This window comes from Crassostrea angulata, chromosome 2 (genome assembly GCF_025612915.1).
Source record: "Crassostrea angulata isolate pt1a10 chromosome 2, ASM2561291v2, whole genome shotgun sequence".
Classification (NCBI taxonomy): Eukaryota; Metazoa; Mollusca; class Bivalvia; order Ostreida; family Ostreidae; genus Magallana; species Magallana angulata.
This window is the reverse complement of record NC_069112.1, coordinates 36,863,102-36,875,083: the sequence shown is the minus strand read 5'-3', so window position 1 is coordinate 36,875,083 and position 11,982 is coordinate 36,863,102. Positions and strand designations below refer to the sequence as shown.

The following is an 11,982-nucleotide window of genomic DNA, read 5'->3' as shown; positions in this document are numbered from 1 at the left end:
TTAAGGTTTTTTAAATATTGAATTTAATGTACTAAATCTATTATTTAAGAACAAATTAAAGTTGCTTAAATCTTAAAATTTGATTTCAGTAAAGTTAATTCAATGTGGGACATTACATCACATTTAAGGTCAAGTAAAGTTGATGTAAATATGATCTTTACCAACTTTGACTTAAAACAGTAAATCTAATTAAAGTAAATGTAAATATTAAATTTACAATACCTTTACTTACTTTGTAAAGCTGTTTTTTCAAGCAGTGTACTGTACACCTGGTGAGGGGGAGGCCATGTTTTATATGGACAGTTTACAAACAATATACAAATTCTATATAGGAAACAAAAGTTTACTACATATATTGTGTACGATAGAGAATGTAGAAAATTACACAGTCGTCATCATAATAATTATACAATAATCATTATATTAAACAGAATAAAATATATATCGCTTTTATCAAAAACTAAACACGACTAATACAAAATACACACATAAAACAGTTCAATACGCAGCACTGGGTATATGTGTAGGACTAGCGTGGTACACACCAAATACTCGCGGATTTACTCGGTTAGTGGAAGCCTGGCATCAAACACAGAAATCAAATCAAAGTTTTTCTCATGAAATTATCAATTAAAACTCTGACTAAAATCAAGCGTGAATTGAAATCTCTAAACAGCAACAAAACAGGGGAAGAAACCTGGTTAATTTTCACTCAAACTGTGCTGATAAAGCAAATTTCTAAGTCGACATAAAAACACGACTTGAATACAACATCTGCAGTACATGGATAGTACAAATACATATACATATTAAAGAATAAGTAAGCTATATCAGTCTTTATATTGTATATAAGTATTGCATATCTATCATTTGTAACACCATATCATCTATCATTTGTAACACCATATCACAATTGGCTACCTTAAAACAGTGTAGATTTAATCTATCAGAATCAGAAAACTTAATGTTTATATTCTAAAAAAAAAACAAGTCTGCTTGCAGAGAAAATCCAAAAATAATCAAGTGTCGAATAACAACTGCTTCTATTCAAAATAAATAAATGTTTGCACGGTTGGTAAACAATTCTGTAAAATCCGGTACAATATGTGACATAACTGGTTTAACAGTTAATCAGCAGCTACATATACATATGATATGATTATTGAGAATCCTTTCTTTCTGAGTCTCTTTCTTCTCAATTCCAAATTTCTGTCCTCTGAATACATTATCATCATTAATCATTCTAAGTATACAAACTTACACATCTATATTGAAAAATCACACCCACAGAAATGCAACCCTAACCCAGATCTCAAACACTCTCACTCCCTTCAAATTCTCAATCACTTAGATGCTTTTCACCTTGACCTTCACAAGGACAGCTGACATGGAAGCCATTATGACATCACAAGACACGTGACAGGCACTATACGCATTATACAGTTAAAGCTGGAGCGTGCGGCGTTAGAAGGCGGATGATGAGTTGCTATCGTGGCCCGTGTCCTTGTACCGCTGTTTACGGGACTTGGCCAGCTTCTCTCTGGCTTCGATCCATTCTCTCTCCTTCCGGAACATCTCCTCTTGAATTTGTAGGTCCTGTAAAATTTTTAGAGAAAAGAAAAAAAAAGTTGTTTATATATGAGGAGATGAGAGACGAGATGGTAATGGTGAGGATGATACGCTAACATGCAAAGAGACCGAGGCAGTCAGTCCAAGAATACACAGTGTGACAATTGAGGGGGGGGGGGGGGGGGGGGCTCAATACCTCTGAGAGAGTGGAATTTGGACATGGTTATAAAATCTGTCTTTAGATTTAAAAAATCCCCATGTCATTAGACTAGTATACATTACTTTATTCTATACTACATGTAATTATTGCCAAACAGAAAAGAACTTTTTTTCAAACAAAATTTTACAGCCCAGAAAATTACCCAACAAAAGTAAAAGAATTTTTTTGTTATAGGGTAAAAGAACAAGGATTAGTGAGCCCCCGTTTCGCCCCCCGTCAAACTGTGTTATCTAGACAGCCGTCTGGTCGCGTTTCTCCGCCAGTTTCTCCTTCAGGCGCCTCGCATCCTCAAGCTGCTTCTCCAACAACAAAATCCTCTCTTGGGCCTCAATTTGCTAAAAATAGCAACAAGACATTGATGACTTTTTGACTTAAACACATCAACTGAGCTTTATCCTCTGACGTTATTTCTTTCTTTTTCTTTTTTTTATTGCTGAATATAAACTTTGCAAAATGTATGTAAAATTTCATTATCTTAACATTAATTTTAGCACACAGCTCTTTATATCAATTTTTTTATGTTAAATGAAATGAATCATTTCTTGAATTTATTTACTTCAAGAGAAAGAGAAAGAAAAAGATTGAATTGGAGACGGATTACAAACAGTCAAAAAGTGATCATACCTCAACCTCCACAAACTTAGTTCTAAGTTCCATAATAAAATTGTTTGATGTTTTTTTGTTGTTATTGTCAGACGTTATATATGTGTAGCACTGCTAATTATTCTATTATAACCTCAGTTTGTGGTGTTTGAACACTGTGCATTAGATTTGTATATATTACGTGAGACTCTTGTTGGAGTTTGTCATATATGTACACAGTGTGTCATGTGTGATTCTAATTTGAATACTGTAAACGTGTTACATTTAGCTGTGTATTCTATTTAGCGTTTTTGACAGAAGGCGGCTTCCGCTAAATCAAGTACATTGCTCAATGCCATGTATATACGTATAGAATAGCAACATTCAGGAATTTGCTTAAATTGTTCAAAAACTTGTTTCCACTAAATATCATACACGCCGAATATAATGTGTTTACAGAAGCACATATCATCATGTTAACAAATTACATCTAATTAGAATCCTGAAAGAAACGAGAAATGACACCAGTAATGACCTCCGGTGACTCCTGGCTGTAAAGTGAGGTCAAATTGAAGAGGTCAAAGGTCATCAAACACCAACTCATTCTGACAATAAATTCAAATTCACAGGTGAAAATCCCCGAAAATTGAAACATCGTTAGTTGTTTTCTTAGTTACATTGCATGTAATTTATCAGTTGTTAGTGTGTTAATTATATCTTAAGTATAATCACTATATCTATAATCACTAAATTGTATGTTATGAATTATTAATGTGTTTATTATATCTTAAGCATAACCACTATATTTATAATCACTTTATTGTATGTAATGAATTATTAGTGTGTTAATTATATCTTAAGCATAATCACTATATTTATAATCACTATATTGTATGTAATGAATTATTAGTGTGTTAATTATATCTTAAGCATAATCACTATATTTATAATCACTATATTGTATGTAATGAATTGTTAGTGTGTTAATTATATCTTAAGTATAATCACTATATTTATAATCACTATATTGTATGTAATGAATTATTAGTGTGTTTATTATATCTTGAGTATAATCACTACATTTATAATCACATTATTGTATTTAATGAATTGTTAGTGTGTTAATTATATCTTAAGCATAATCACTACATTTATAATCACATTATTGTATGTAATGAATTATAAGTGTGTTTATTATATCTTGTGTATAATCACTATATTGTATTTAATTAGCAGTTAGTGTGTTAATCATATCTTAAGTATAATTACTTTATATCATATGTAATTAGCTGTTAGTGTGTTAATTACATCTTTTAAGTATTTTCAGTATATGTGTTATATCTGGACATATATAGTATATTATCAATGATGCGACCATACAAGTTAGAGTGGAGTCTGTGATGTGGATGTGTAAATTCACACGTTTGAAAGTAGTTTGTGTCAATACTTGTTATAGATATTACCTATTCAGGAAAATATTATAAAAATCTTAAGTGTATTGAGGTGAAATATACAGTGTTAATTATGAAATATACAGTGTTAATTATGAAATATACAGTGTTAATCATGAAATGAATTGATAAATGTATAGATTAGGAATACTTCATGCAATACACTAGTAACGTTCATATTTATCCCATGTTCTCTTGCAATACTTGGATTTCATCAATACTTTGTAGTTTCATTAGTATTCGTGGACATAAATTTTTGTGGATTTAATGAAAATCACAGTTACATAGATATGTAAACTCCTGGCTAATAATCCAATCAAGTTAACTTGTTATTTGATTTTGCACTTCACTGAAAATTTAACTTCATGAATCATCTCAACTAAATGAAACTAAATCAAAATTGGTATTTAATGAATGCTGATGAAATGACACTGTACAAGTTTTTAATATAATAGTAGTAAAGATCAGGCACAAACATGGAATAAAAATAATCCTCCAAAGTCAAGGATGAATATGGTAAACCAACTCATATTTGCAATCAAGAAATGTTAAAGAGATTAGAAAATTCCCAATCATTGCCGACAGTCTTGTCACAACAAGTCTTTTCTGGATTCTTTTCAGAAGATTACTTTTTCGTAAACTAGACATATAATGATTAATCTAAAGGTAAGCTTCTATATTGCTATTCATCACTGTGATTGACAGATGCAAGGACAAGTTGGTTTTCAGTTTATCATTGTATACAAGAACATAAATACATGAAGAAATATACAACACACAGTAAGTGGGCATGTCTCACCTGTTTGATCCCGCCCACTTTACGCGAGTCGACCGCCACATTTATATCCTCGTCCTCATCTCTCTGCTTGGCCTGCTGGGCCGCCTTCACCAGGACCTCCGTGGCACGCTTCACCGCATTACCCGCCGCCTACAGATATGAATAGTAACAAGGTCATATCAAGGTCATTTATTGATCTTATATTGTAGCTAGGTCAGATATTGATCATATTAAAATCAACAACAAGAGGCCAATTGGCCTTAACAGTCACCTGAGTAGCATACATCCCATAAACAAACTTGTCACGGAGCCTCATATATGCATCTAATTAAATAGGTTTCATACTGGAGTAGAAAAATTATAAATTTGTAATGACGACCACATTTCAAAAAGAACTGTGAAACCTATAATTTTGGTGAAAAACTAAGATCTGGTCTACAAAATCATGAATTCCGTTTTCCTTTCATGTGTGCGGGAGTAAAGAAAATATTTTTTTAACGTTATATGCATTACCATCTATACATCCATTTTGGCCCTGTCCTAGAGTCAAAACCCATCCTTGAGGGGACATGAAAATTAAAATTTCAGTAGAGGACTTCCTGGTAAACATATTAATCAGTCAGTTTTTTTAATACAGATGTGTGAGAATAGAGAAAAAAAATATATGCATTAACACTATATTGCCATATTGCCCCCCCCCCTTTCATGTCCTGAACCCCTGACCAAGGGGCCATGAATTTCACAATTTAGGTAAAGGAGATTGGAGATATCATAACAATGTATTCAGTTTTTTGCCCACATGTGTGGGAGTAGAGAAGAAGAGTTTTTAAGATTTAAAACAGTTTTACTATATGGCCATATTGGCCCCACCCTAGAGCCTGAACACCTAACAAAGGGGTCATGAATTTCACAATTTTAGTAGAGGCCCTCATGGACATCATAACCATGTATTCAGTTTTGTGCTCACATGTGTGGGAGTAGAGAAGAAGATTTTTTAAGATTTAAAACAGTTTTACTATTTGGCCATATTGGCCCCACCCTGGAGCCTGAAACCTAACAAAGGGGTCATGAATTTCACAATTTTAGTAGAGACCCTCATGGACATCATAACCATGTATTCAGTTTTGTGCTCACATGTGTGGGAGTACAGAAGAAGATTTTTAAGATTTAAAACAGTTTTACTATATGGCCATATTGCCCCCCCCCCCCCTAGAGCCTGAACACCTATCAAAGGGGTCATGAATTTTACAATTTCGGTAGAGGGCCTCATTGACATCATAACCATGCATTTAGTTTTTAACAAATATATATGGAAGTAGAGAAGAAGATTTTCTAACATTTAATACATTTTTACTACCGGTATTTGGCCACATTGGCCCTACCCTAGAGCCTGAACCCCTGACCCAGGGGTCATGAATTTCACAATTTTGATAGAGGGCCTCATGGACATCATAATCATGCATTTAGTTTTTAACAAATATATATGGGAGTAGAGAAGAAGATTTTCTAAGATTTAATACATTTTTACTACTCTGGTTTCATCAATATTCGTTGAATACCAAATTTCGTAGATTTCGTTGTTAAGTTGATCCACGAAATTTAATGTTCATTGAAGTGATATTTCTATAAACATTTTGTATTGATAGGGGAATTGGCCACGAATTTACGTATCCTTGAAACTGTGATTTTCACTTTATCCACGAAAATTGATACCCTTGAATATTAATGAAACCACAGTATTTGGCCACATTGGCCCCATCCTAGAGCCTGAACCCCTGACCCAGGGGTCATGAATTTCACAATTTTGATAGAGGGTCTCATGGACATCATAATCATGCATTTAGTTTTTAACAAATATATACGGGAGTAGAGAAGAAGATTTTCTAAGATTTAATACGTTTACTATTTGGCCATATTGGCCCCACCTTAGATCCTGAACCTCTGACCCAGGGGTCTTAAATTTCACAATTTAGGTAGAGGGCTTCGTGGACATCATAATCATGCATTTAGTTTTTTAAAAATATATATGGTAGTAAATAAGAAGATTTTCTAAGATTTAATACATTTTTACTATATGGCCATATTGGCCCATTGACTTAAAGTCAGAACCCCTGACCCTGGGGCCATAAATTTCACAATTGTGGTAGAGGGCTTCATGGACATCATAACCATGCAACTGTTTTTTTCCTCACATGCGTGGGAGTAAAGAAGAAGATTTTTGAAAATTTGGCCTTTTTTGCATATTTGGCCCCGTCCGTAGCACCCCAAGGGTGGTAGAGCCATGAATTTCACAATTTAGATTCTTCTTACCATAGAGATGCTTCACACAAAAAAATGGTAACGATTGGCCTGGTAGTTTTCAAGAAGAAGTTAAAAATGTAAAATTGTTAATGCACGACGCACAGACGCACGACGCACGGACGAAGACCAATTGCAATAGGTCACCCGAGTGACTCAGGTGACCTGACTCAGGTGACCTAAAAAACTCAATCAATACAAGGTCAAATCATGTCATCTGTTCATCTCGTGTTGTTTCAACATATTAAAGTCATAATGAAACTTAAATGCTACATTTAATAAAAAAAAAAAGACCATATACATTTCCTGGCGATTACCACAATAACGAAAGTGACACAAGGCAATTAATTACAAGAAAACATTGCGTTTACCTGGAGTTGTTTCATGGCGACTGAGTCTGGGTCAGCCTTGACCCTGCAGGCGACCAGGAGATGGGCCGTCGACCCCGCGACCTCTTTGGCCGAGGCGATGAGTCGCTTCTCTGTAGCATGACCTTGAACCATGGCATTGGCCGACTCGCACAAACTATGAGTGGCAGCAGCTACCATCTTAGCCTGTGGAGTATAAAAAACAAAGCTTAAATCAGTGGAGTATCAAAAACAAAGCTTAAATCAGTGTTTAAACGCAATGTTTTGTACTAAAATAGCTGAAATCAATGCTTGTATTGGAAAGAAGAAGAATCAATAAAAATGTGCAATGATTTATCTTTCTGTGTCAACAAACATACAAAATCATTCACGATATTTAACCATTGAAAAACTATTTGCTTCTGAAATTTTTCAGAAGTATTTTGTATTTAGAATTATTTAAAAATATTATCGATTTGTAAATTACTGCATTTAATCAACATGCTTCTATTGAATTGCTCATTGTTTGTTTCCCACCCTGTTGGGTCAGAGACTAAACGCTGATATAAACCCCTCGGACCATTTCCTTACCGCTGATATAAACCCCTCGGACCATTTCCTTACCGCTGATATAAACCCCTCGGACCATTTACTTACCGCTGATATAAACCCCTCGGACCATTTACTTACCGCTGATATAAACCCCTCGGACCATTTCCTTACCGCTGATATAAACCCCTCGGACCATTTACTTACCGCTGATATAAACCCCTCGGACCATTTACTTACCGCTGATATAAGCCCTTCGGACCATTTACTTACCGCTGATATAAACCCCTCGGACCATTTACTTACCGCTGATATAAGCCCCTCGGACCATTTACTTACCGCTGATATAAGTCCCTCGGACCATTAACTTACCGCTGATATAAGCCCCTCGGACCATTTACTTACCGCTGATATAAACCCCTCGGACCATTTACTTACCGCCGATATCAGCCCCTCGGACCATTTACTTACCGCCGATATCAGCCCCTCGGACCATTAACTTACCTCTGATATAAGCCCCTCGGACCATTTACTTACCGCTGATATAAGTCCCTCGGACCATTTACTTACCGCCGATATCAGCCCCTCGGACCATTTACTTACCGCTGATATAAGCCCCCTCGGACCATTTACTTACCGCTGATATAAGCCCTTCGGACCATTTACTTACCGCTGATATAAACCCCTCGGACCATTTACTTACCGCTGATATAAGCCCATCGGACCATTTACTTACCGCTGATATAAGTCCCTCGGACCATTAACTTACCGCTGATATAAGCCCCTCGGACCATTTACTTACCGCTGATATAAACCCCTCGGACCATTTACTTACCGCCGATATCAGCCCCTCGGACCATTTACTTACCGCCGATATCAGCCCCTCGGACCATTAACTTACCTCTGATATAAGCCCCTCGGACCATTTACTTACCGCTGATATAAGTCCCTCGGACCATTTACTTACCGCCGATATCAGCCCCTCGGACCATTTACTTACCGCTGATATAAGCCCCTCGGACCATTTACTTACCGCTGATATCAGCCCCTCGGACCATTGACTTACCGCTGATATAAACCCCTCGGACCATTTCCTTACCGCTGATATAAGCCCCTCGGACCATTTCCTTACCGCTGATATAAACCCCTCGGACCATTGACTTACCGCTGATATAAGCCCCTCGGACCATTTACTTACCGCTGATATAAGCCCCTCGGACCATTTACTTACCGCTGATATAAACCCCTCGGACCATTTACTTACCGCTGATATAAGCCCTTCGGACCATTTACTTACCGCTGATATAAACCCCTCGGACCATTTACTTACCGCTGATATAAGCCCCTCGGACCATTTACTTACCGCTGATATAAGTCCCTCGGACCATTAACTTACCGCTGATATAAGCCCCTCGGACCATTTACTTACCGCTGATATAAACCCCTCGGACCATTTACTTACCGCCGATATCAGCCCCTCGGACCATTTACTTACCGCCGATATCAGCCCCTCGGACCATTAACTTACCTCTGATATAAGCCCCTCGGACCATTTACTTACCGCTGATATAAGTCCCTCGGACCATTTACTTACCGCCGATATCAGCCCCTCGGACCATTTACTTACCGCTGATATAAGCCCCTCGGACCATTTACTTACCGCTGATATCAGCCCCTCGGACCATTAACTTACCGCTGATATAAGCCCCTCGGACCATTTTCTTACCGCCGATATCAGCCCCTCGGACCATTTACTTACCGCTGATATAAGCCCCTCGGACCATTTACTTACCGCTGATATAAGCCCCTCGGACCATTGACCGTCATCGTCCAGTATCTGAGATTTGTGGTATGTTGCTCCAATCTGTTATAACAACACAGCAACATATTATTACAGGTATATGTTATTACAACACAATCAGAAAATGTTTATTATTACTTCAATAGTCAGTGGAATCATTTGACTTCATTGGGTATCCCATCATTTGTTGCAGATTGCTATTTTCATTAGTTTGATATTTGAACAAAACTCTAAAATTATTCTCATAAGATACTTGGATTTTTTTAACCAAAAATATTGTGTCTACATAATTCTTTTTCTCCCAAAGTAACACTGAGAATGCTACAACTCAATATTCATTAAATCTGATTTCTATCTGGCAAATCTATCAATACCAGTAAGTTGTTTGTTCTTAAAAAAGCTTCAACTGATTATTCTAAATACAGCAAAGTTGTACAAGTTTCTGTTAAAAACGATGCCCCAGTCTTTAACCTCTGTAAACATGATGGAAACAACAGTTTTCTTACAGGGCTTAATAAGCCATGATTAATGTTAATATCTAAGCTTCAACAGCAAAACAAAATTTCAACATCAAATATGTTATTCATCTAAGAAAAATGTTATCTCAAAATTTCTTTTTTAAAGCTGAAGAAAATTATTCATATAACTCATGATAAATATCTGAATTCCCAGTCTACAATAGGTCCCTCTACAATCGATAATTATCGATTATAAATCGGTATAATGATTTATGTAAGTACTTGTGTGATTTATCCAAAGTTTTATAATACCTTGAAAGATAGATATCCATTCAAATATTTGAGTTCCCATGAATAAATCATAAACAGCATACATATATACCAGCACCAAGACATACAGAAGTTCCACAGATGTTGATATTCTTACCAATAATGAGAGAAAACAAAAGTTTGTTTACCCAGTACAGATAAATACAATTTGTTTACAACCCAAGAAGTTGTTGGTACCATACTTCCTCTATTATAGTAATTTATATATGATATATTACCTATCCTTAGATAAAACTATAATGTAAGGTCACCCAGAAGAAAGAAATATTACAGGTTTTAAGTACATCTTAACTGGTTTTCAGTATTTCAGTAAAAGAGTTATAAGTTACATGATGAAGTTTACACGCCTATAACTTGTAATTACATGTAACACTAATGTAATAAATCATTACAGTATATTCCCTGTAATCTGTAATACATCTATAACTTGTAATTACATGTAACACTAATGTAATAAATCATTACAGTATATTCCCTTTAATCTGTAATACATCTACCTTTTCCAGCTCCTTTATAACCTGTCAATTGTTTACAGTGTTACACAGGCACCATACAACAACCATCAAATTTGTAATTCTTTAAATTTGGTCAACTTTAAACTGTTTTGTGTATCCTTCCCCTTAAATCATTATCAGAGGTGTGTAAATTAAACTGAGAGATTTTACTGCTCAAAGATAGGATGTGTTTTCTGTTTGTTTTTCAATTCATCATACAATGTAAATATAATACAATAATTATTACAATTCCTATTACAGTTCTCAATAATTATTTATAAGTAATATTTTAAGATATTCTTTAACTTTAAAACTAGATAAATGTGATTTATGAAGATGACATTAATACTCTCTATCAATGAAGCATAATTCTGATATGAAATCATTCTTTGGCCTTTACAGTAATGTAAAATATTGGTTATTCCTTCTAATGGAAGGTTAAGGTCACCCCCCCCCCCTCCAGGTTAAGACAAAAGTTAACACACAGATTTCTGTGGTATTTCAATAAACTGTTGCTAAAACTTAAAATATAACCACATCACAACAGAATCACACCAGTGTCAAAATGGAATTCAAAATGGTGGTCAAAAGCAGGTACAAAGTATAACCAATGGAAATTGGTAAATCAAATGTCATGTGAACAAGTTGGGTAAAAATGGATAGATTAGCGTTCACTGCAAACCTTTCTTTTAATCGTTGCTATTTCTTTTAGCTTTAAACCCCTATCCCTGTCATGATGAATAATGTTTGTGTACACAACGAAATCCAAAAAATCTAAGTTCTACATTAATTATAAAGAAAAGTCCTCACTATTCTTAAACTAAATTTTGGAACTAAGTGAGGAATATTGCAAAAAAATTGTCTCCTTTAAAACTAAACATCTTGAGTCAGATTTATTTGAAATTTCCTTTTTCAGGCTATAATTTGGAGTAACATCAGATTTCCAATGTTTTTAACTAAAGCACGAACTTCTGAATTTTTTTTACAAATGAAATAAATGGTAACCTGAAAAATAAACCTGTCCATATCTTGTCTGAGATACAGATAGTTTCCAACAGACATTAATATGGTGAGAGTTATTTCCCTTTGGCTGCCATTTTGGATT

At 35.2% G+C, this 11,982-nt stretch overlaps 1 protein-coding gene across 1 annotated transcript in view; it reads right to left on the bottom strand.

The window, feature by feature from the left end:
- Positions 1–257: 257 nt before the first annotated feature.
- LOC128171643 (talin-1-like) overlaps positions 258–11,982 on the bottom strand; it is a 55,249-nt gene continuing 43,524 nt past the window's right edge. The window contains exons 28-31 of the mRNA XM_052837419.1: positions 9,587–9,658; positions 7,270–7,452; positions 4,622–4,750; positions 258–1,596 (exon numbers count right to left, since the gene is read on the bottom strand). Coding sequence (XP_052693379.1) covers positions 1,465–1,596; positions 4,622–4,750; positions 7,270–7,452; positions 9,587–9,658 — 516 coding nt within the window. The 3' untranslated portion in view covers positions 258–1,464. The remainder of the gene's footprint in view (positions 1,597–4,621; positions 4,751–7,269; positions 7,453–9,586; positions 9,659–11,982) is intronic.